This window comes from Plutella xylostella, chromosome 9 (genome assembly GCF_932276165.1).
Source record: "Plutella xylostella chromosome 9, ilPluXylo3.1, whole genome shotgun sequence".
Taxonomy (NCBI): domain Eukaryota; kingdom Metazoa; phylum Arthropoda; class Insecta; order Lepidoptera; family Plutellidae; genus Plutella; species Plutella xylostella.
The window spans coordinates 7,098,260-7,123,158 of record NC_063989.1 but is presented as its reverse complement, the minus strand read 5'-3'; the positions used below and the strand labels follow the sequence as shown (position 1 = coordinate 7,123,158).

The window sequence follows — 24,899 nt, the reverse complement described above, 5'->3', positions numbered from 1 at the left end:
TTAAAACATCCCACTTTATCTTACCTTACTTAAGGTCTACTAATCAACCACCCGACCCTTACTTACATAATCAAACCTCATCACCATCCGCAGGGCAACGAGATCTACAAGACAGTCTTCGTAGCGTTCTTCCAAGGCGAGCAGCTCAAGTCGCGCATCAAGAAGGTGTGCACCGGCTTCCACGCGTCGCTGTATCCGTGCCCGCCGAGCAACGCCGAGCGGCAGGACATGGTGAAAGGAGTCAGGACCAGGCTTGAGGATTTGAACATGGTGAGTGGTTTTATAACGTCATATTTTACACTCATATTTTATAAAATATATAAAGACGTAAATGAGAAAGCCGCCGCCGTCGTATGCTGAGCGACAGGACATGGTCAAGGGGGTTAGGACCAGGCTGGAGGACTTGAACACGGTGAGTGTTCATAAAATTCATCACGTCAGGTTTCACACTCGTGTGTTGAATGGATGAATTTTAGAGAGTGGGAAAGAAGTTACTGAACGCTGTCCTATGCTGAGCGATAGAGCATGGTGATGGGAGTCAGGACCAGGCTTGAGGATTTGAAAATTGTGAGGGTTTTTATCACTTCAGGTTTCACACTCGTCTGTTGAAAGGACGAAGGTTAGGAAGTGTGAAGTTTATGTAAAAACAACTTAACAGATTTACACGGAACTGCTCATTTATATTTATTTTATAATAACAAATTATATCAATCAAGTTATTGTGACCTAGGAGCGGATGAGGGGTTCTCACCCATATAGGAACGTAGATAAATTAATTAATTTCGTAAGAGCTTGCATGCAATAAAAAATAATTAAGTGGCAATTTACGTATCAATTCGATCCATGTCTAAACAAGAGACCAGTCTGTCGCAAATATGGAGGCTAACGACCTTGTGCCACATTCGACGTAATAACACATGTTTTATATCCTTATTTATTTAGGCATCCATATTTTACATTCTTTTACATAATTTCATCGTTATATCCTAGCCGGTTATCACCTTCGTGTAAAATAGAAGTACATTATTGCACCCTTAGCAGGCTACCTACAGAGTATTGCAAAAGTTGTATTGTATATTGTGTAACAAAAGTGGATAGTGTCTCAGGTCGCCGTTTTAAATAACTTGTGTCCCACGACATTTGAATTAAGTATAAATGAAGTCGTGAAAAATCCTATTAATAGGTCAATAGTGTATGCATCTATCCTTGGTGGAGGCTTAAAATATGTTAATAAATCACCTATATATACCCTACAGAACCACACTAACCTACCCCATTACATCCCAGGTGCTAAACGAGATACCTACCTATACCTCATAGAACCATAACTTACCTATACCTTTCACACTCTCCAGGTGCTAAACCAGACGCGCGACCACCGGCAGCGCGTCCTAGCCTCCGTGGCGAAAGAACTGGCCAGCTGGTCCATCATGGTGCGCAAGATGAAGGCCATCTACCACACGCTGAACCTGTTCAACATGGATGTGACGAAGAAGTGTCTGATAGGAGAGTGCTGGGTGCCGACGGCGGATCTGCCTAATGTGCAGAAGGCGCTGGTTGATGGATCGGTGAGTAGCGACATCTAGCTGTTTAATTTGTAAACTGATACCTTGGACCGGCTGCGTGGTATGTTTATCGCGTAGATAAAGTTGTTTAGTGCATGTCCTATAAATAATATTGACGTGTTTAATGAGAATAGCGATGTGACGTGTATCTTCGTCGATAAAGATGCCAAGCAACGGGGAGGTAACACAGATTATTTTTCTCAATTATTAAGTAGGTAATTATGATATTTAAAATGTAGTTAGAGCCGGTAAAGTTAATATAGGCAAAGTGTCTGATTTCACGGGAGTTAATTGAGTCAAGTTAAAATAAAATTGCGGTCAATAACTTAGTTTATCTGAGTCAAAATTATGAATCATACCTACATTGTTGTTACATGAAATAGTCCACGGGTGTTATTAACAATTAAACTTGTATACTGAGCTGGCACCTGTCTGTGTAAGTAAAATGGGATCTTACACCTGTTCAAATTGAACTAAAATTTAATTGGCATACGTCAAGTCAGTCCGTATTGTTACAGACAGTCACAGTTGTTTGTTACATTATAAAATTAATAACATGGCGATTCACACTATGCTATGAATGATCAGTTGCATACGATACAATACAATGATTGTCTGTGGAATGTAAAATATTGTGTCTACGGCTTTAATCTACTGTCAAACCGTACTCCAGAACTAGTACATGATCGCCAGGCGAAAATAATAAGAGCATTCCCGCACAGAAAAATGGGGCTTCCAATAATCGATTAATTTAGACCAAAATTCCTTCCTGCTCAATTTCCATATGGAGTAACTTAGCGAACCAACTCTACATCTAAGCTACACTTTAAACAAAGTAGGTATTTCGTGTTAAATTTATAACGTTCTAACATTCCAAAACCTCTCCACGATTCAGAAATCAGAATATACGCTCAAAACAAAATATTCCGTGTACTATACTAAATAACAAAATTGAAACATTCCAAAACCATCCCCGTTTCAGAACGCGTGCGGCAGCTCGATCCCGTCGTTCCTGAACTGCATCGAGACGCACGAGGAGCCGCCCACCTTCAACCGCACCAACCGCTTCACGCGCGGCTTCCAGACGCTCATCGACTCGTACGGAGTCGCCTCCTATAGGGAGTGCAACCCTGGTACGTTATCCATCACATCGTATATCTATAAACAAATGGTCAATGCGCAGAAGATACTTCTTAGGTCTACTTGGTGATTGGTAGGAAGCGTCAAAACGAGTGACGCTATTGTTGCGCTCGGCCGCTGTTAGTTTATTGTGGCAAGGTCGCGCTCCAATCCGTTCTTGTCATTGGTCCGTAAATGCAACTTGCCTACATGGTTAAGATCGATAGGTCAACCTAATCCACTGTTGGATAGATAAAAGGCCCACCCGTTTCCACGTCTGAAGAGTTTATGACAATACCGTAACCGTAATCGTTGAAAATAAATTTACTATAGCTTCAACCTCCATTTTACTGAAAATCTTATAAAGTAGCAAAACCTTCATACAACTCCTGATTAGTAAACAATTACCCAAATCTCTAACCACCACAATTCCCAACCTTACAGCGCTCTACACAACGATCACATTCCCCTTCCTATTCGCTGTGATGTTCGGAGACCTGGGCCACGGCCTGATCATGGCCATGTTTGGCGCGTGGATGGTCATCAAGGAGGTCAGCTTGGCCAAGAAGAAGTCCAACAACGAAATCTGGAACATTTTCTTCGCCGGTCGCTACATCATTCTCCTTATGGGTTGTTTCTCCATGTACACTGGGATAGTCTACAATGATATCTTCTCGAAGTCCATGAATATATTTGGGTCGTCGTGGCGGATTCCGTATGATAATGCGACTATGGAGAACAACGCCGCGTTGACGCTGGATCCCAAGGATTCCTACTCCAATGAGCCCTACTTCATCGGTATCGACCCTGTGTGGCAGGTGAGGTTTCTTTTGGTTATTTTCTTTCACTTTTACCTTAGGTATATATGTTGTCAGGTAGTTTAAAAGCAACATACACATATTAATTAGTTTTTTATGTCCTCTCATTGCACTTTTTTCACTTGTTTTATCATTTACTTTGGCATTAATTAAGTTCATATTTGAATCATGTTTTTAATTTTTGCATTTTATGATTTATTTTATTTTGTATTCGTTATATTTTATTTTGCTCCCCCGTGTAGACTGCAGACAACAAGATCATCTTCCTGAACTCGTACAAGATGAAGCTGTCCATCATATTCGGCGTGTTCCACATGATCTTCGGAGTCTGCATGAGCGTCGTCAACTACAAGTTAGTATTTACTAACTACGAATATTTTGTTACTGTTTATAAGTAGGTAGTTGTACGAATGTTTTTAAACTGTAATTAAGTAGTTGTTCTTAATGATGAGTCGTGCGTGTACCATTGAAGTCTTTTCTGCAATAGCCACTCTTTAGGTAGACGAGGATGGTTTAAATTCTCACAGAAGGTACTTAGGTACTATCTGTTTCTTTCTGGATTGTAAGACAACCATTGCTACTTTTCGCAATGTAACATCGTAAGTATTTACTTTATTCAGATTCGTAGCTGTACGTCTTCATAAGTGGATATAATTCAACAAAAATTGATCACACGAAACCTTGAAAAACCACGCGGTTTTTCCTTATTTTTTCCTGTGTCCACTGCGATTAAGTTGACGGATTGTTTCTTCATCCGCACGTTTTACACTTGTGTTGTAGGTACTATAAACTAACCACCCACTCTCCCCCTCAGTTTCTTCAAGCGTCGCTACTCGATCGTGCTGGAGTTCCTGCCGCAGCTGGTGTTCCTGTGCCTGCTGTTCCTCTACATGGTGTTCATGATGTTCTACAAGTGGATCGCCTACAGCACCTTCTCCACTGGTAAGGACTCCACGCATGGTTGGCAAAAAACTGGTTCTAATTGTAAAATTTTAGGAGAATTCATACATTAAGTAGGTACGTCTAAAAAATGATTTATAGCAGTAAAAAGAGTAGAATAAGAGTAAACCAACCAAACAAGCAGTCTCAACTTTTCTCTTCTTATTTTTGAGAGAGTCAATTATTTTATAATTAATCAGTCACCAAATTAGACAATATAATATATGTGAAATATGTATTTATGGATTTGTATCCTTTGCTCTATAGTTTAATACATAGAATAAGGCGGACATGGTTTCATATCCTGTACTTATCATTATAATATCGTCACATGCGGCTATCAAAAATGTGTGTATATCTCATGTAAGGCTGAACATTCTTCTCACATTACCCAATCTCATCCTCTGTTAGAAGAACCAAATCTACAATAAAAATCTCATCTCCTTTCAGACGAAGCCTACAAGCAGGGCTGCGCGCCGTCCGTCCTGATCCTCTTCATCAACATGATGCTGTTCTCGAGCACCCCGGCCGAGGGCGACTGCAAGGAGTTCATGTTCGAAGGTCAAGGCCAGCTGCAGAGGGTGTTTGTGCTGGTCGGGTTAGCGTGTATACCGGTGATGCTGCTGGGGAAGCCGCTGTACTTGTTGAGCGCTAGCAAGAAGAAGGCTAAGGCTAAGGTTAGTGACTTGTGGCATTGTTTAGTAGACTTTTGTGTAGGTTACTTTCCTTACTATACTTATGTATGGACATTATGAAAGGCACGTTTTCTATAAGCTACCCAGTGTGCCCTGATTAGCTATGATCTCATTTCAATATCATTACGGGCATCCTGGGCAACCATAGTACAACATCCAGGCACTAACAATGAATCTGACTGGGTAATTCTTTTACCACGGTGCCAAACGCTAGACCAGCTCTAATGTTTGCCACAAAAACGATTGAAGAAGTGTTAATTCAATTAACTTTTTGATTTTAAATAATCCCATATGCTAACCTGTCAATCCCCGCTCTACAGGCAGAAAACTCCAACGGCACAGTAAACTCAGGCATCGAGCTGCAAGAACAGACAGACATCGAACAGAACGGCGCCAAGCCCGCCGCCTCCGCCTCCACCGAACACAGCAGCGAACACGAGGACGAGCCGTTCTCCGAAGTGATGATCCACCAGGCTATTCATACTATCGAGTATGTGTTGAGTACCATCTCGCATACCGCGTCGTATTTGCGGCTGTGGGCGCTGTCGCTCGCTCACGCTGGTAAGTTACTAGTTTTATAATTTAGTAATTTATTGCTAACTTGCACCCCGAAAAATAGTGTATTAGAGGGCGTGATTGTGTATGTATTTAATGCCATCAACTGCATGAGTGTGAAGTTTCTTATGTTCCTTGGTGTCATTTGACGAGTGTATTTGCGCATGCGCTTTTATACCTATTCAAATATGCCTAATTAATGAATAGCAATGACAAAGGAATAAAGAGAGGACCTGGCATAAAAATCGGTACTTAAAAATATATCGTCGTCTCTTTTTAACTTATTGGTGTTATCCTACGTAAAAAAGGACAACAGTAGTTTTGTCTTTGCCTAAAATTACAACATTGCGACCGGTCGCCATGTTGATTGACATCCAAACACAAGGTACTTCAGCTGTCAAACAATTTGTTTGTTTACATTTTTCAAGAAAAAAGCCGCCATTTTAATTGAAACCAAAGTTTAGGTAGGCGCATTTTTTTCGTGGATATGCCATGTCCTCTCTTTATTCCTTTGTCAATGATGAATAGGCATCTTGTTAGTTTGACAAGACACAAAAGTGTAAAGCTGACTGTACATCGACGTATAGAGATAGAGTAAACCCAGAACATGTCTACATAAAATATTAACGGATCACACTGAAAAAAAAAACAAAAAGTAATACATATTCGTTTTATTTAAATTTTTCAGTGTGACCAGTTTATCTTATACAGACTTATTTTGGTTTATTACAGCGATTGCACACCTATTGCATCAATCCCGTTAACAAAACTAACTTTTTTATTTTTTCTCACATTCCAGAGCTATCAGAAGTCCTGTGGAGCATGGTGCTGACGTTCGGGCTGCACGACACGGGCTACGTGGGCGCGGTGAAGCTGTACGTGGCGTTCTGCTTCTGGGCGCTGTTCACGCTGGCCATCCTCGTCATGATGGAGGGGCTCTCGGCCTTCTTGCACACGCTGCGGTTGCATTGGTGAGTGTTACAATTACTAAAAGCAGATTTTTAAATAGCCAGATAAAAGTTATGTGAGGAATAAAATTGTTGCTGTCACTGTCTAACACAAACATTCAGACATTATTAACAACAGCATCAGAATTATTTCTCAGATAACTTTTATCTGAATATTTAAAAATCAGACCTAAATGAGATAACAGGCGAAAATATGTTGCTACTCCATAAACTTCGGTGTGGAAATTTGAGTTATTTGCCGGTAGAGGCGCCACTTTGTATGCGGGATAATGGGATGTTCAACATGCAGTAGACACTGCATGATCTTTGAGGTGGGATATGGGTGGTCATATCTGCCGAAGAGCCGAAAACAGACGAGTTCACGAGTGCAGGCTACGAACATGCAAACGTATAGCGTGATACGCCCTCCAATTTCAAGATAGAGCGAACCGACCGATCCTATTATTTCTACTGTCAAAAGTAACATACTGATCCCATTATGTCTACTGTTTATAGTAACTGGTATTTGAACAACACTATTCTCCTTCCAGGGTGGAGTTCATGAGCAAGTTCTACTCGGGTCTCGGGTACATCTTCCAGCCGTTCTGCTTCAAGACCATCCTAGAACAGGAGGACAAGGACGAATAAACATTACACAGAACCAATAACAAACTAATTTAATTCACGTTACACCTGTAACTGTAGTTTAGTGACGAAGCAGTATTTTTTGACATTTTAAGAGAATCCGTCTCTCAGGTCACAAGTTAAAGTTTAATAGTTGATTGTATTTTGAAATATAATGATGCACGTTTATTTTACTTTGTTTTACTATGCCGTAAATATTGGTTTAAATCTTAGCTATAAAATTAAAATAGAACGTTTCTCTGGCATATTTATTAAGATACATGTACAAAACTAAACTAATTTCAAATTGCACTTTAACCTATGTTCTAAGATTAGTCTTGGCCTTTTCCAGGATTTCTTTTCTGATTTTCGGATAGTCTGGGTGTGTTTTCAGGATGTGTGTGGAGACTACGATGCACTCGGGGTATTTCTTCAGCTTCAGGTAGGCATGTGCTAGTTTGTACCCGACGGCTAGGTTCGTCTTGCCGGTGTAACGCCACGCGTTGTCGAAGTTTTGAGCGGCTGACTTGTAGTTTTGCTCCTTCTCCGCTAGGAAACCTGATAGTGGAAAGGATATTTTAGAGAAATTCAGACCGTCTTCAAAACTATTAAGTGTGAAATCTAATTTAAAAAAAAAAACACGCACTCACGCCTTGTACTAATGTACTCCCTTGCGGGGTAGGCAGAGGTGCATTGCTGCACCCACTTTTCGCCAGAGTGTTATGTTAGTCCCAATGTAATAGGGGGCGGGCCTATTGCCATTTTACGGGCACATCCAAGACCCGAGAACAAATATCTGTGTTTAAACAAATATCTGCCCCAGCCGGGAATCGAACCCGGGACCATCGGCTCAGTAGTCAGGGTCACTAACCACTACGCCATTCGGTCGTCTAAATCTATTTACAGTCGTAATATTCTGCTCTACATTACTTACATGTTGCTCTATATTGATTATTTTCTGTTCTACATACGCTAGATTCTGCTCTCTACATTAGCTAGTTTCTGCTCTACATTACATAGATGCAGCTCTACATTAGTAAGATACTGCTCTACATAAGATAGGTTCTGCTCTAAATTAGGTAGTTTCTGCTGTACATTAGTTAGATGTTGCTCTACATTAGTTAAATGCGTCTCTACATACGTTAAGTTCTGCTCTACATTAGCTAGTTTCTGTTCTACATTACATAGATAGTGCTCTACATAAGTTATGCTCTGCTCAACATTTGCTAGTTTCTGCTCTACATTAGATAAGTAGTTTCTTCTCTTACATTAGATAGATGCTGCTCTATATTAGTTATATTCATCGTGGGCAGACTCAGTATGTCTACCTTAAGTATTATAGGTTCAACAATACATGTTGGCTACACTCCGCTTCACGTGGACAACTCACCTAACAGCTGGTAGGCGGGTGCGCAGGAGCGGTTGTGGTTCAGTATCTTGGTGAGAAGCTCGCGCGCCGCCTCCGCGCGCCCCGCGCTCACCTGGCTGTCCGCCACTTCTAGCCAGCATCTGTGGGGGTGATACAATCCTAACTAATATTATAAATGCGAAAGTAACTGTGTCTGTCTGTCTGTCTGTCTGTTACTCTTTCACGCCAAAACTACTGAACGGATTTGAATGAAATTTGGTATACATACGGTTTAGACCCTGGGAAAGAACATAGGCTACTTTTTATCCCGGAATTCCCACGGGAAAACTTTTTAAGGCGAAGCGAAGCGCGCGGGAACAGCTAGTAATCTATATAATTATATATAAATGAATTGATGTTCGTTAGTCTCGCTAAAACTCGAGAACGGCTGAACTTGAAATATTCGGTCTTTGGTCTTGAAATATTCGTGGAAGTCCAGGGAAGGTTAATTAAAAGGTAAGAAAGGTAGGGTAGGGTAGTGTAGTGTAGTGTAGTGTAGGGTAGGATAGGGTAAGAGGCGGTATGAAGTTCGCCGGGTCAGCTAGTAGTTATTAAAATTTTCTACAGTAATATTATAAAGAAGACAGATTTAACGAGGAGGAGATTACACGAAAACGGACTACGACTATCTTGTCGCCTTGGAGGTCAACTAGTCTAACTCTAACCACATTTTTTTAAAGAGTTGTGTATAGAAAACAATTCAGAATCGATTAAAGTCTACTGAGGACAATCATTCTTAGCCTCAAAAAAAATTGTGGGTTGGACTAATTGACCCCCAAGGCGACTATCTATGGTATATTAATACGTACACTAAGTAAAGAGATTTAGGTAGAGAGTTTATCAATAAAAAAGATTTGAACTCGGCGTTACCTTTCCAAGCCGTCAGCATTTTCCGGTGTCCAGGGTATTGAAGAGATCGTTCGTTTCAGAATATTCTTCGCTCGTGTTGGCTGTTTGAGAACGTTATACCTGTAAGTAAATATTTGTGTTTTATGGAGGTACTAATATTAAAAAGAAAACTTTATAATACAATTTGATTGGCATAAATATTTCTTAGGTCAAGATACAATATAAAAGTTGTATGGCACCCGTTACAATAAGTGAAGCGCACTAAGTAAGAGTAAAAATGATGATTAAAGACACGGATATCGTAAGATAGTGTGAGTCCGTGCACGATTATCGTAATATTATTTATATACTTCACGTTGCCGTTGTTTATTTAATTAGCGTTTATGACACATTAACTCATGTTTATATCAATTTATGTCGAGGGCACCTTAACTCGCGTTTATAAATCACACTTACGACAACTTCAACGCACTGCTTTTGACACACATCTTTACTCACGCATTAGCAACAGCCAGCAGCAGATACGGGTCGTCCTGATGCGCATCCTCCCCCAGCAGCGGCAGGAACTCATGCAGCACGCGTTCGGCTTGTGGCTTCTGTCGTGAAGCAGCCAATAGCAGCGCGTGGAGTGAACGACGGGAGCTAACGGGGACTTCTGATAGGAGCTTTTCGGCCGTGCGGAGGGCTAGCGCGCGCGTGTCACTGGATGGTGGGTTAATAGGCATGATTAGTTTATACGAGTGATTTTATTAGATGTTGAATGAGGAAGGCCGTGGGTTGTGGTGCTCCTTTTGAGCGTTCACCAGTAGACGATTAGGGGGTAGTGGTGCTGATAAACATACTATTTGACTCTCAATGTTAATAATTACGTATTTTTGGCATAGCGTCATCGTGAGGTGTAATATGAGCTATTCTTATTATGTTAATTATTTTTAATGTCAGTATATAAAGTTGCCCTTAGGGCGATGCTCCATCATGTCCGATGCTACGTCATGGCCACCAATGGGGCCTCACCCTAAGGACATGAAATTACCCTATAAAACTATATATGGATAACAAGGCAGTGCGGCAACGAACCGCAGCAATGGAGCTTCGCCCTTAGGGATCAAATTTCCCCACAAATCATTCTAAACCACCACTCACCCATCATCAGCCCCATAGCCTCGGGCGGGTCCTGACTGAGACACAACAACACCATGGCTCGCGCCGCCGCCGCCCCCCACACTGCGTCGCGCCGGCACTGGTTCAAACTTATCCACAAAACATTATATACCTACCTTGTTTCACGGGGAAAGACATCTGACAGGACCCTTATTACATTCGAATAAGGGTATTTTTTGTTTGTATCAGATGTCTTTCCCCGTGAAAAAAGGTATAAACCGCCCACCACTCACCCATCATCAGCCCCATACCCCTCAGCCCTGGCTTCAGGCGGGTCTTGACTCAGACACAACAACACCATGGCTCGCGCCGCCGCCGCCCCCCACACTGCGTCGCGTCGGCACTGGTTCAAACTTATCCACATTTTTATACCTTGTTTCACGGGGAAAGACATCTGACAGGACCCTTATTAATTCATAATTCATTTATTTTCTGTTAAATTTACATCGTCAGCTTAATAATTAGGTATAATTAATTAATACAAATTAATAATTGTATATTAAACAAATTTACAAATTGATAATAGGTATGTCACAATGTGTCATTAAATAATTACATAATATAAAATATATAACAAAAGGTATGTCAAATTAGTTAAATTAAATTAATACTTATGTCAAAGATAATTAAAATACAAATTTTTGTACCTATTGTACCTTAGCCATACTTATTTGTCATTAATAAATTCGTCAAATGTGTAAAAAGCCTTCTGGCTCAAATATTTCTTCAGATTATTTTTAAAAATATTGTAACTTGGTGACTCCCTTATGCCATCTGGTATTTTATTGTATATTTTGGGACCAACAATGTCTATCGACTTTGTGGTCTTGGCTAGCCGATGTTCGGGGACAAACAAGTTATTTGGCCTTCTGGAGCTGTACCTACTAATTTTCGAGTTTTATTACGTTTTATTACATTCGAATAAGGGTATTTTTTGTTTGTATCAGATGTCTTGCCGCGTGAAACAAGGTATAAACCGCCCCACACTCACCCGTCATCAGCCCCATAACCCTCAGCTCTCGCCTCGGGCGGGTCCTGACTGAGACACAACAACACCATGGCGCGCGCCGCCGCCGCCCCCCACACTACGTCGCGCCGGCACTGGTTGAGCTGGCGAAGCGCTGCGTTGGGCTTGCCACTGTAGCTGGAGAGAAGGCCCAGGCAGTAGTAGTAGCCTGGAGGGGTGGAAAGGTTTGTTTATTTTAACTGGTACAGTAAGGTGCAGAGAAACCTGACCCCTCTCAGAAGCATTGTTACTATGAGAGGGGGGTCAGGTTTCTCTGCACTTGACCGTACTAGCTAACATTAAACGTTAAAGAAGATAGGCTGTTGGTAGAGGGTAGAGGAAATAAGGTACAGTCAGCTGCATAAGTAGCTATACACTTTTGAAACTTGTGAAACTCACTAACTGCCTATTCATTCATTCAAACATTGACGTCGCAGCTGACTGTACTTTGTGTTACGTTGCAGGTGACTCTAGCAACATGGTGGTGCCTGAGAAGAAGAGTGAGACGACAGATAAATAGTACTTTTTTATGAATTGATGCATACCTGCACTTTACATAAATCTGGTCCTTCGAGCCGGATAAAAACCCAGTACTTTGTGTAGTGACTCCTGTATTTAATGAGTAAACGTAGTCTAACCGGCATCAAGCTTGTCCCCAGCGGCGGCTCTAGCGGCGTCCAGGGCAGCCTCGGCCTCGGCCCGCGCGCCGCGCCGCCACTGCACCGTCACGTGCTGTGCCAGCGCCGAGTAGCTGCACGGACGTACGGAGAGGATCTGTTGCAGGTGCCGGTGCGCTGTTTCTAGGTCCACCTGGGAAGTATGTGAAATATTGACGTTCATAAATATAGTACACACGGTGTAGCAAAAAGGGTATACTAAGCCGAAACCTACGTGTGAAGCCCGTAAATGAAACCTGAGTGTCAAAATTCGCGTCTTGTTGTATGAGTGTCAGACGTGATTAACTTTTATTTATTTATTTAATTCTTTATTGCACAAATATAAAAATACATGTACAAAAGGTGGGCTTAATGCTAAGAGCATTTTCTACCAGCCAACCTACAGGAGGTGCAGGAAAACAGGTACTTACAAAGATGTGCAAAAAAAAAAAAAAAAGGAAAAATGTAAGATGAAAGAACTAAAAACTAAATAGTCACTTAATAATTATCTTAATATATAATAACAATACATTCAAATAATTATATAAATTTATAAAAGATAATAATAATATACATATAATATTAGGATACATAACTATAATATATACAAACATATAATAATATAATATCCAGACAGGTACACGAAAATGCTATTTATTTAAGTTGCTGAGATAATGAGCGCGGGTTAGTCGCTTGAAGATGTGGCGAGAAGCTTCTCTAATATTCTCGGGAAGATTATTCCATAGGCGAACGGCGGTGACAGCGAAGGAGTTAGACATAAAACCAGAATGGAAAGAGGGCAGTGCTAATAGATGATTATGGGAGGAACGGAGATGACGTGTATGAGTGTCAGAAAGAAAATCAAACATGGATTTAAGATAGGGAGGAGTATTAGGCTCGTGGAGAACGGAGAAAAGGAGACATAGGATACGAAGATTCCTACGATTACGAATGGGGAGCCATTTTAGCTGTGAACGGTACTGAGAAACGTGATCATATTTACGTAGCCCAAAAACGAAACGGATACAGGTATTCAATAAGCGTTCAAGCTTATTGAGTAGCACTTCGGTCAGATCCAAGTAACACACATCCGCATAGTCTAAGATAGGTAGGAGCAAAGAGTTTACTAAGGCTAGTTTGGTGTGTTGTGGAAGAAAGTTTTTCAAAGGCGAAGCATAGAGTGGAGGGAAGCGTAGATTTTGCGGGACACTTTGTCTAACTGTTGCTCCCAACTTAAGTGCTCATCTATGATCAGACCAAGATCATTGACAGTTGTAGAGAAAGGTATCACACGACCGTCAAATTGAACTGGTGGAACAGTGGTGTAGTCCAGACAGGATAGAAGTCTTGAACTTCCTACAATTATTGCCTGACACTTTTTGGGGTTGACGGAAATGCCAAAATGCTGCGACCACCTTAGTATCTCATCGAGATCTCCATTCACCGCCGCAAAACTTTTGGCATCGGTTGGTATGGTATCGTTAGCAAATAATGATTGATTGCAAAACTATTAATCTAAATTAAAGCGTTCGACGACACTAAGGGCTACAAATGATTAAATGCGGAAAGCTAAAGACCGCATCCAGTGGCATGCTTTGGGAGAGGCCTACGTCCAGCAGTGGACTGCTATAAGCTGATGATGATGAAGCGCTACAGTATAGTAAGGTTTACCTTCCGGAAGGCGAGGTCGGCCATCATGACGGCGGCCGCCTCGTGCTCGGGCTGCGCGCTCAGCAGCGCCGCGCACGTCGCAGAACACTTCTCCTGGTTGTTCATCTGAAATCAATCATGGTTGCATGCTAATAGAATAAGAAAGAAGAAAGAAAGAAAATATTTGGCTTAGACAGCAATATTCATTTACTTACATAGAAACAGGGAAAGTGATAGGTATAAAAAATATAGGTATTTCATCTAATATAAGTACTGGTTATAAATCATATTTATATAATGAATTTGCTGTCTTCGTCAAAGGTGTCCACTCAGCTACTAGTTAAAAAGTTCCACTAAGAAATATTTAAGTACGTTTTAAGTTGGTAATATTCTGATGCGCTGATAACTGTACTACAATATTGAAGACAGCGTCATAAAGCTAGTCTTTTCATTGCTCGTGAGTGTAGTAGATCATAGTCCGAGAATAGCCGTAGTAATATGCCAAACATTGTAGTGGTTAGTGAAGTGATCAACGATGCGATGGATAATATAACTCCGTTTTCAGTATCTCTATAGCCTTGCTAATGGTGGACATAGGGAACGTAACTGAATGTCGCTTTATGGGGAGGGGAGTCTTTGTTTAGATTTTAATATTCGATTGACTTGATTAAAAATTGCAAAATGAAATTACCTGCGCATACAACTTAGCCAAGGCCAGTAAAGTATCCGGATCTCTCGGGCACTGGACCAGCGCCTCAGAATAAAGATTAGCGGCGACAGCAGGTTCCTTTGCAGACTTGGCTTTGGCCAAAGAACACAACAACGAAGCTAGCAGTCTCTTTTCTTCTTGCAGGTCTCCCCTTGCATCTATCTCTATTCTTTTCACAATTGCTGTTTGAATATCCTTAGCTTCAGTAAGTATTAGTGTAGTGTTGCCAGCGGTAGGGTTCTTCAATTCGCGTACTTTGGCCTGAATGTCGAGGAATTTGACGCGACGCTTGAGGGTGTTCATGTCTTTCTCTTTGTTTTGAGGCTGGTTTAGTTCCTCTGATATTGTTGCGTCCGCTTTGTCGTATTGTTTTAGCTGTGGATGCAAAAAAAGTGTAAATAAATGTTTTACCGTGTTAGACAATTTTTTATACATATTATACAAAAATACATAACGTTAATTAAATACTTTGAAAACCTTAAATAAAAATAAAAAAGTTCCACCCACTAAGTAGCTTGCTATGCCACTGAAACTTTTTCATTGCTTACGAGTGCACTACACTTTTACCTATACATGCCTTGATCAAAACACCCAAAAACTCAAACATGAGCTCCTCATCACCCACTGCCTCCACGGCCTGTTCGTAGTGTTGTATAGCTCTGTCGTATTCGTGCATCTTGACCAGGGCCGCCCCTAGCTTCTTGACGAGTGACACGTCGCGCGGGCTGGCGGCCGCCGCGGCAGCGTAGCACTCCGCCGCTTGTTCTGGCTCTGCGGGTGGGATAGAAAAATAATGAAAATCTAAAAAAAAACGTTTATTTACCTACTTAGTCTAGAATTGGGTTTCTTTCTCCCAAAATAGGATACCCTGTGCTATGGGTAGCCAGGCATCTTTCGTATACTATAGTCAAGTTAATTTACAGTCAGCTGCATAAGTAACTGTATACTTTTGCACCTTGTCGAACTCACAAACTGCCTATTCAAACATTGACGGTTTGTTATGTAGTCAGTTAGACAAGGTACAAAAGTGTATGCAGCTGACCATACATTATGGGGAGAGTGTAGAGAATGGTTTTGTGGCCAAAGTTGCCGGCTAAGATTCAAGAGCAGTAGGAGAAAAGTTTGCGCTGGGGCTGACTGACGAATAGCGTGCGGCCCAGACCACTATATCTTTCACAGGCGTAAGAGCTTAGCTTACCCCAAAGGTACTAGAAATGGTTTCTGCGTTAGACCAACAATTGTATCAAGAAGTTTACCCAATAACTGTAGATACCAAAGACAATTTTTTTAAACATTACATACATTCATAATACATACAGCCATTGGCATGTAGAACTCACCATGAATAGACATGTAGGCATCTCCCATCATGGTATGCGCGTCTGCCATGGGGTGGTTACTGACGACATCTTTGAAGCAAGTCGTGAACATCGCCTTATCTTTCTTCTCCTTCAAGTAAATATGGGCCATTTTCGTGTGCGCTTGGAAGTAGTAGGGCTGACCGGGCTTTATCTCATTCAGTATGTCTATAGCTTTATCGACATCGTCTTTCTTTAGAGCCAATTCAGCCTTCGCTAACGCTAAGCGCCCTTCTTCGGACGTGAATGATAAGTCCTTAATAGCATCCTGAAATAAAAATGGTTGATTAGTAAAAGAAGTCTCCTCGAACTGAATTATAAAGTGAATTAATAATAACAGTTTAACATAACTTACTTGCATAGTAATACCAGCTTCGGAGAATTGGCTAAGTCCACTTTGTATCTCAATGATTTGCACATACAGAGTTGCTTTGTCAATGATGTTGAGATCGGAATCAAAGACTCTGCTCACATTAGCATTCTTATTGTTGACAATACTGAGGGCTGTGGTGAAACTTGCCAGGGCTTCCTTGTGTTGGTTGGCGCTCTTCAGAATTACTCCATTGAGGAAGTGATAGATGGCGCTATCTCTGACTTTAAAGTTGTAGCTCAAACACATCTCCAGGCACTGGGCGGCCTTTGTGAATGCTTGTTGCTGGATGTGGATCTGAGCCAACAGGATCTGGCTGCCAGCATGCGTGTTGTCCAACTCCCCAATGTGTTGGGCCAACTTGTGAGCCTCACTTGACAATCCAAACAGAAACTTCAGCTTTGCTAGCTCGTACAAACCCGCTATAAGCCCTGGACACGCCTCACACACTGTATCCAGAATCTTCAAACAATTATTTACAGAAGCATGGTTTGTTTCCTGAGTGTAGATGAGGTAGCCCACTATAACAGATGGTTTCTTCGGCAAATGTTTCTTGTACTCCTTGTAGACATCCAACATGAAGTCAGGGTCCAGGTTTTTTATATACAAAAGACTGAAGGGAGATTTTTTTGCATTTGCGATTTTTGTTTCAGATGCAGTATTGAGAAATGTAACAGCTTTAGCTGAGCTCTTTTCATTGAGTTTAGCAGAAAGCAAGTACAGCAGTGGCAGCTTGTCAGAGCCCTGCATCTCAAACAGCAGCTCAATCTGCTGAGCCGCCTGCTCCGTGGCTCCACTCTCTGACATCTGGCACAATGTGAGCCCACACAGGGCTATAATAGAGTTGCTGTCTAACTTACTGGCTGCTTTGAAGAAACCTAATGCATCCTTAGTTTTGCCTTGCAGGATGCACTGGTAGCCGACCTCACTCAGGTAGTCCACATTCTGCGGGTACATTTCTGAAGCATACTGGGCAAATCTGTAAGCCTGGGAGAGTACGGAGCTTGATTTACAACATGTTTTAGAGTAAATCTGTGCAGTTGTGTAGAATTGGTAGCCATTGTATGTCTCCTCATTTTCCATAACTGTGAAGAATCTGTTTAACTGATCTGCTGCTTCAATGTAGTCAGAGTTCTTGCAAAGGGCTAGATAAATTCTTATTTTCAAGGCCTCAATATTATCAGGTTCCTGCAGGAACACTCTTTCAAGAGTGTCATACACTGCATCCCACTTCTGCATTGCAAATTCATTCTTCAGTTTTTCAACTAATGGTACAACTTGTCCCGGGTCACTGACTATGAGTCTATCAAGGGTTAGGTTAGAAGCAGTGTGGTCTTTAGCAAAGTATTTGTACTTGGCCAGTCCGAGGAGGCCCTCAGGGTGTTTGTTGCTCTTGTTGAGAGCGAGCTCAAGGCAGTCCAGCACCGACACCTGCATCTCTCCACTGCACAGGTACATGTCATTATAGCCTTTTAAAATGATTGTATCAACATTATTTGAGTCTCTCTTCAAGGATTTGTTTATGTACTCAGAAGCCTTCTCATACTTTCCAGACAGAGATAGAAACAAGCCAGCAAAGTAATATGACCTGGCAGTGCCTTGTTTTCTTTCTTCCTTCAGTTTTATTTCCAGGCTGTGGAGAGTGTCTCGCTCCAGGGTGGCCAGTGTCTTGTGGCCATAAATCAAAGCTATGAGGACCGCCAGGAGTAAGTCAGGATCTGATTGAAGAGGGGTCAGTTCATTTATCCCCTGTTGGACTTGACCTTGTAAAATTTGGGCAATACCATGGTAGAACAAGAAATCTGAATTATTAGTCAGCTGTGATGCTACATGTTTAGATACTTTTTTAACTTTTCCATAATATTTTTCACGCAGATAATAATGTATGTTACACCTATGCCAAGCGGTATCCATTATTTTCTAATTATTCTAAATCCAATTTTACTTTCAATCCCTTGTACTTATCTATGTTGTTTTGGTAGTAAGCAGCCAAGAAATGGCATTTACATGTCACATGCAAGTTTTCCTCCTTAGCATGATCAAAGGCATACTGCAAGAAAAAAGCACAATTAAATATGGACCTACTACTCAGAAATAAATAAGTATAACAGAAGTAGAGCATTGAATAGGTACCTACTTGTGAGTATTACTTACTTGTGCCAATAATTTCCCAACTCCTTTTCCTTGGAACTGCTGTGGGACATCTGTATGCACAAATGTTATATTCTTGCCATTTTTCTCATATCCCAATGTAGCTATAGCTAATAAAATAATAATTATGCTATGAGTAAGTTCAAAGTGTAATAGAATCTTGATCATGTACCATTTATGAGGTATGTTTTTATAATGGTTAAGTAGTGATACATTTAACCAATACTGAAACAAATAATATCATCTAAACAGAAAATAATTGCCATATTCTTACCGCCTGGCATCGACACAGTGTACTGTTGCCTAGCAACATCATTCACAACATTTAGGACTCGCGTGCAAAAATCTCTTGATCGAGTTATCATTCCAGACATGGATTATTGTTAAAATAAGCTGTTTTAATTTAATTTAGGAAAAACAATTACCTACGCCGCAAAATATTTACGCAAACAACACACACAAAAAGTTTATTAAAGTAAACTTTTTTTTGGTGTTCCAGATCCTCCAATGTCAAAATTTTAAAAAGTATGATTTGAAAAAACCTCTTTTGAATTTAAATTGTTAAAATGTGTGGGTATTTTAATAGTTAGCGCTATATTTTTTTTCTAGTAAGTACGTACGTAATTTTAATCAAGAGAAGCTTAAACATTTTATTTAAAAATTAAAAATGCAAAAGTCAAGAATAGCTTTTGCGTAGATTACAAAACTTCAAAACGTTTCATTTTACGAAAACTCAGGTGACAGATGAAGCTTTAAATTAAAATACCTAGCTACGTAGAAAGAACCGTATTGTGCAGATTGTGCTGCCATCTACACTTAACAACATAGAAACAATAAAACTAAAGATTAAAGTAATGGAAACATAAATACAAGTATTTCATTTCATTATTACCTTCTTCAGTTTCATCGTTTATTATATTATGTATGTAGGGACATTTATTTATTGTTTTTCTATGCAAGTATGGCAATGGGATGTAATGCAATGCAATCTAAGCGTGGGACGCCTTTTTAGGCAGGGAGCCGGCTAGCCAAAGGGCTGTAGAGAATTGATGAGTAAGGAGTTGGACACAAGAATATGGTGATATTGCGTGGAACAGGCATAGTTCCTCATCCATCAGCAATGAAGGGTTGTTGCTGTATCAGCTAATGATGATTGTACTTACATTACTTAATTATAATTGTATTTTTATTTGAGATTCTTTATCGCACAAATATAAGTCTTACTTACAAAAGGTGTGCTTACTTCATTTATTTTTGTTTCGGTAGTCTACGTAAATATAAGTTACTTACTTACTTAAGTCAACCTTGAATCCTTGACTATCCGTCTGCATGAGCCTGATAGCCCGTAGCTAATCGTTCATCACGATTGTTGTGGGTTGAGTGTAGTGGACTATGAGAATGTGCATTTTTTATTATAGACTTAGGTGCATAACCCCGTCTAAAAACCAGTCTAGTGAACTCTGGAGTTTAGATAAGTACTAACTGATTTTCAGATCTTTAAAATTAGAGTTTCCTTTGATCACTGTTAACCCCGTCACATGCCATTTGCAATCATTTGTAACTTGTAAGTAAGTAAGTACTTAGTTTCAACACATGTTTAGTAAGGCTTAAGAGATTTTTTAATCTCAGTTTTAAAAAAGGAACTTAGGTATCCTTTGATAAATTATTGAGGAATTTAGGCCGTTTAGATATTCGTTTAGTTCCAAAGTACTTGTGCAAATGCCGTTGCTCAATGTTACCCGCTACTACTTAGTTCCATTAATTAGCATATACATAACTGAACCCATAGTAAGGCGATGGCGGCATTGTGGCCACATGTTTGTTTACACATGGTGTCGTCCAAATATGCGTCTGTGCCGGTGAATGAATGAGTCAACGCTCGGTCAAGCGAGGGTTAGGAGTGAGGAGAACTATCATGGTCTACTCGATTCGATCTCGAATCTAACACGTAGACATTATTATCTGGTACTGCTAGCAGTACCTACCTAGTACAGCCTAGGTACCAGACAATTTCTGTACTTAGGTACTTAATACAGAAATTCATGATTATTGTCACCAGTCACCACGCCATCGCCATCATCCAACATAGGTTCGCTCACAATCAATGAAAAAGTTCCACATTCCATCGACGTTCCATGTGTCAATGAAACTTTTTCATGCTCGTAAGTGTCTATACACTGGCACTATTGCCACAAACTTATCTGTTCCGGTGAGAGCGAACTAAATTGGTCCATATAATCTATGTCAATATGAAATTCATTAGTACAGTAAGTAATGAGGTATGGACCAATTTAGTTCGCTCTCACCGGAACAGATAAGTTTGTGGCACTATATTTAGATCAGATGACTGTTGTTTGACAAAGGTTCCATATATGGGGTCACATCTGCCCATGGCCTCTCACATCCAGCCACTACCAATACTATCGAGAGATGGAGGAGGGCGTTTAACGATATAGGCTCAAAGCAACGGCTAGTCGCTTCTACTCAAGAAATAATAATATAGCTAGTTCTGCTGTATTCCGGGATGGTATATCATACCAACGGATGGTGACGGATAATCCACTGTTCCTAAATAGACTCTTCAGACTAATAATCACCAGGGCTAGTACGGGGCGCATTTAAGACGTGTCTTCTTGAGGCTGCGCGTTGTGAGTGAGCGCGATGCAAAACTTAGGTCACGTCACACGTCGTAAATGCGCGCCGTGCTACTAGGCCTGACTGGCTTTTACCGCGGTAGGGAAACCAAATCTCTGCTCTAGGTCTATAAGTTTGTCCCCAACACCGAAGAAGATAGATAAATATCTGTAAAAACAGATTGTGTGATCCCCGAAATGATATAGGTTCCTTCCTACAGAAACAACCAGTTAAGTAGGTACGTTTAAGACTGCACATCATTGATAGAGATGATGATGACTAAGTAGGTAACAAATGTCCTGACCGGTTCTACCTTTTTTGGCATAAGATTTATTTGCCTAATCTCGTATTGCATAGTAACGTTTGTTCAAAGTCTCGTTACGCCGAAAATCGTATGGCATAAATCTCGTTTAGTAAAAAGTTATTTCGCATAACATTGTTTAGCCTAATAATGGTATGGCCAAATCTGGAATAGCCTAATAATGCTATGGCATAGGTTTATTAGGTTTATACAAAGTAATAAATAATATTCGTTTGGCTTTAACTTTGACGGAGCGTCTCCCTACATAGCGCAAACTGGTGCCTTGTATTGTTTCCGCTGTTTGGAAAACGCTCCGCTCCGCTTCGCTGCGCTCCGCTTTGGTTTTGATGAACATGTGCACCTAACACGCTCCTCCTCGCTTTGCTCGTCGTCGCACCTATTTTTAGGTTTCGATCTCATGGGGTTTGTAATAATTATATTGGTCGTTAACTTTCGATTTTTTGATCATACAATATCGTGATTTTCGGGATGTAGGAGAAAAATACCACAATTTGTACATTTACTACATACTTAATATATTATTTATTAAGATAACATTACGAGAAACAAGATTATACATAGGTATAGACGAACATAAATTTGAGCAAACGAAACTTAGGTGTTTAAAGATTGTGCCTAAAGAGTTTTAGACGAAACGAGCCTTATGCCACATAAGTCTTGGCAAAGTGATGGATCGGCCAAAAAAGTTTAGACCATACGAGTTATGCGAAATGAGTTTTGGTCAATAAAGATTATGCCAGATGAGCGGAACCCGTCCTGACCGTTTTCAGCCAATATGACTGCGATCTATGGATATGTAGGGCACTACATCATGTAGTTTCCTAAGTTAGGATAGGACCAACCATACGAGAGTCAGATGAACCAGAGTACCCCAGCGAGTCCTCTCAACTCCTCCTCAACCAGTCTCGTGCGCACGCGCAGTCGCTAGCCGGTCGCTGCGCGCGCCGCCCGTGCCACCAACACACACATACACACACAAACAACACCGCGAAACACAAATCGACAGTTCAAAACAAAACAACCCTGTTCTTTCCCACAAGTGTTTGAAATACTGGTTAGTGATGGGTTTTAGGAACCCGAAACGAGTGAATCTGTTGATGTGAATCGTGAACTGTGTGGTTCCTAGGAAATGTTGTGGTTGTGATGTGTTGATTGTGAGTAAGCTATTCTATTCATTAATCTAAGGGCTTCGTATTATTCTTCGTATTCAGACATTAAAATCTAGGTTAAACCATAAGTTATTGCACCTACGTTGAGTAGTAGGTAACGTAGATACCATCAGAGAGCCTATAGGTATCTTGGGTTCATCACATCACAATATTGAATCTCTATACACAGCCCATCTCTAGTAGCAAAAAAGTAAAGTTAGATGATAATTAACTATAATAACTTTACGTATAAAGTTATAGGTAAGTAAGTAAAGTACCTACATATACTGGTATAGAAACACATATACAACTACCTATAAATACTTAACAGGTTCTCCCTTAATAAATATTATGGTAAAATTTTATTAGAGCACTATTACTTAGTAGACTGCTAGGTATTCAGAGATGATCTGAGTCATAAACAAAATACCTATCGGACAAGAATAGCATAGCATCCTTCGATGACGTAATAAAGAACCAGACAGTCATTTGTTTCTATTACCCAAAATGACAGTTCTATGTGGTTCTACTCCGCATGATAAGTTTAATCCTAAAGTCTGCTTTTTAATCACATCAGATTCGTTCTATTGGCGGGAGAATCGACTGCTGAGGTTCATCAGAACCTGTCAATTTAGTACCTGTTTGAGATTAAATAAACAGATTGATATAAACTCATTCCAATTTCCAAAATCCAACCACACCGTATCTTTCCAGGCTACACGCATGAACCATCCAGTGGCACACACACGTGACCAGTGTCGCTCGGAGTGCCTGGGATGTGAGCAGTAGGAGGGCATATGGGGCAATGCGTGTCGCGGGGTCACCCCGGCTCCTACGCCTTCTCCCGCCACTACGACTCCGCCAGTCTAGGCAGCCTCAGCTCGGGACCTCATCGGCATACCTGGGGGGTAAGTCACTTAGCCTAAACTGAAGGGAGGAACTGATAAGGTGGGTGTTATCTATTGGTGCCTTGCTTTGCAGATCAGATCAAGGTTGATCTTAGTTTAAAGTTCTTTCGAGCAACTTAGCGTAAAACACACACACAGTCAGCCTGTAAATAGTCCACCTAAGGGCATATATAGGCCTCCTGCTAGAGGAAGGATTATTGCACAACAGTTAGAATCAGCAACCGCTGCGGCGGTCTCTAGGATCATGATCAACTATAAGACAGAACATGGTGAGATGATGATATGCAAAATTTCACAATCTACCTATTCTGCTATCCATGATGACAGTCTTCAATTCGTAAAGGTCTCGAACACGGTATGCATTGGTGTCGAAAGCCACGGATAGGTAAAGGAGTCACGATTTCATCTTGACAACGCACGCTTCGCTGTCATTATGCTGGTCCATAGTCCATATAATAATATACAAGACCAAGGGAGGGACGCATTCATATTCAAACTTTGAAGAGCGAGCAATTCCAACAAGAATAATAAAAACCCACGCACATGCAACCGAAGACTCGGGCAGGTCGGGAAAAAAATTAATCGATTCAGAGTCGGTCATCATTTGAGTGACTACACGTTTCTTATTATGGAATCAATTATTCTTATTTAAAAGCCAGCCGACGCTTCAAATCGACGCATCAAAGCCAGTGTTTGATGCTCCAGTTTGCGTGTAAACACAATATTCGATCCAAATGCTGCATCGTGGGTCCGTGAACCGTGACTCAGCATGAATGGACCAGCGATGGAGCCTCAGATACTGGCCGCAGCAGGCAGCCACTATCAGCTGCATCACACGCCGATTGTCCGACCAACACAATGGGGGCCACTGACCCAATCTAACTGAGCATCTTTTCCCTTCTCCCGTTTCAAATTGTATTGTTATGACTTTATGACCAGTGAGACTGAGAGACGTATAACATTACTGACGTACTTCTTGCGCTGCAACCTGCTACAATAAGCTCACAAAACCGGATTAGGCAATAAGGAGCACAATGAGCACTAAGCTCCGTGAGTTAGAACAGTTTTTGATCTCTAAACACAGCGTGGGATATCAACAAATTAGCGATAGATTATTACGAAACACGATCAAGATCTATTTTATTGCATCGATAGGCTATCGACGATAACTTTCGTTCAAAGCGAGTTTTATGTTTATGGAGACGCTTTATGGAACGATTAAAACCTTAATACGGCTGTAAGAAATTTTATGCACGCCTATTAGCATTCGCTGAATTCTCCTCTGCAATTACAATGTACCTAATGCT

General features: G+C 40.8%; 3 protein-coding genes across 12 annotated transcripts in view; 2 read left to right on the top strand and 1 right to left on the bottom strand.

The window, feature by feature from the left end:
* The window catches only part of LOC105382866 (V-type proton ATPase 116 kDa subunit a 1), a 30,737-nt gene extending 23,286 nt beyond the window's left edge, over nucleotides 1-7,451 (top strand). For all 4 annotated transcript variants that reach the window (XM_038109175.2, XM_038109169.2, XM_048623243.1 and 1 more), the window contains 10 exons: nucleotides 94-270; nucleotides 1,356-1,568; nucleotides 2,548-2,698; nucleotides 3,129-3,502; nucleotides 3,745-3,854; nucleotides 4,317-4,444; nucleotides 4,892-5,118; nucleotides 5,457-5,697; nucleotides 6,491-6,662; nucleotides 7,190-7,451. In XM_038109175.2, the coding sequence (XP_037965103.2) occupies nucleotides 94-270; nucleotides 1,356-1,568; nucleotides 2,548-2,698; nucleotides 3,129-3,502; nucleotides 3,745-3,854; nucleotides 4,317-4,444; nucleotides 4,892-5,118; nucleotides 5,457-5,697; nucleotides 6,491-6,662; nucleotides 7,190-7,286 (1,890 nt within the window). In that variant the 3' untranslated portion in view covers nucleotides 7,287-7,451. The remainder of the gene's footprint in view (nucleotides 1-93; nucleotides 271-1,355; nucleotides 1,569-2,547; nucleotides 2,699-3,128; nucleotides 3,503-3,744; nucleotides 3,855-4,316; nucleotides 4,445-4,891; nucleotides 5,119-5,456; nucleotides 5,698-6,490; nucleotides 6,663-7,189) is intronic.
* A 69-nt stretch (nucleotides 7,452-7,520) lies between these two features.
* On the bottom strand, nucleotides 7,521-19,069 carry LOC105397371 (tetratricopeptide repeat protein 21B). Its single transcript, XM_048623269.1, has 13 exons — nucleotides 18,855-19,069; nucleotides 18,584-18,690; nucleotides 16,415-18,479; nucleotides 16,042-16,327; nucleotides 15,279-15,472; nucleotides 14,684-15,076; nucleotides 14,014-14,118; nucleotides 12,325-12,496; nucleotides 11,672-11,855; nucleotides 10,018-10,221; nucleotides 9,541-9,639; nucleotides 8,653-8,771; nucleotides 7,521-7,820 (listed from the first exon to the last, which is right to left on the bottom strand). Exons 3-13 carry the CDS (start codon nucleotides 18,341-18,343, stop codon nucleotides 7,582-7,584), a joined length of 3,924 nt encoding a protein of 1,307 aa, XP_048479226.1. The 5' UTR covers nucleotides 18,344-18,479; nucleotides 18,584-18,690; nucleotides 18,855-19,069; the 3' UTR covers nucleotides 7,521-7,581.
* Nucleotides 19,070-22,482: 3,413 nt separating this feature from the next.
* Nucleotides 22,483-24,899, top strand: part of LOC105382868 — a 66,395-nt gene continuing 63,978 nt past the window's right edge. For 4 of the 7 annotated variants that reach the window (XM_038109611.2, XM_038109600.2, XM_038109605.2 and 1 more), the window contains exons 1-2: nucleotides 22,498-22,690; nucleotides 23,399-23,592. In XM_038109611.2, the coding sequence (XP_037965539.2) occupies nucleotides 23,482-23,592 (111 nt within the window). In that variant the 5' untranslated portion in view covers nucleotides 22,498-22,690; nucleotides 23,399-23,481. Of the gene's footprint in view, nucleotides 22,691-23,398; nucleotides 23,593-24,899 lie in introns of all 7 variants that reach the window. The other 3 variants (XR_007266661.1, XM_038109655.2, XM_038109618.2) reach the window with 2 other exon arrangements.

Excerpts from the sequence above, each read along its gene's own strand:
- LOC105397371 (XM_048623269.1), bottom strand. The coding sequence starts at position 18,343 with ATGGATACCGCTTGGCATAGGTGTAACATACATTATTATCTGCGTGAA. Across the intron at positions 15,077-15,278 it reads TTTTGGGTGTTTTGATCAAG|CTAAAACAATACGACAAAGC; the intron begins GCATGTATAGGT and ends TTGCATCCACAG. Across the intron at positions 14,119-14,683 it reads TGGCTAAGTTGTATGCGCAG|ATGAACAACCAGGAGAAGTG; the intron begins GTAATTTCATTT and ends GATTGATTTCAG.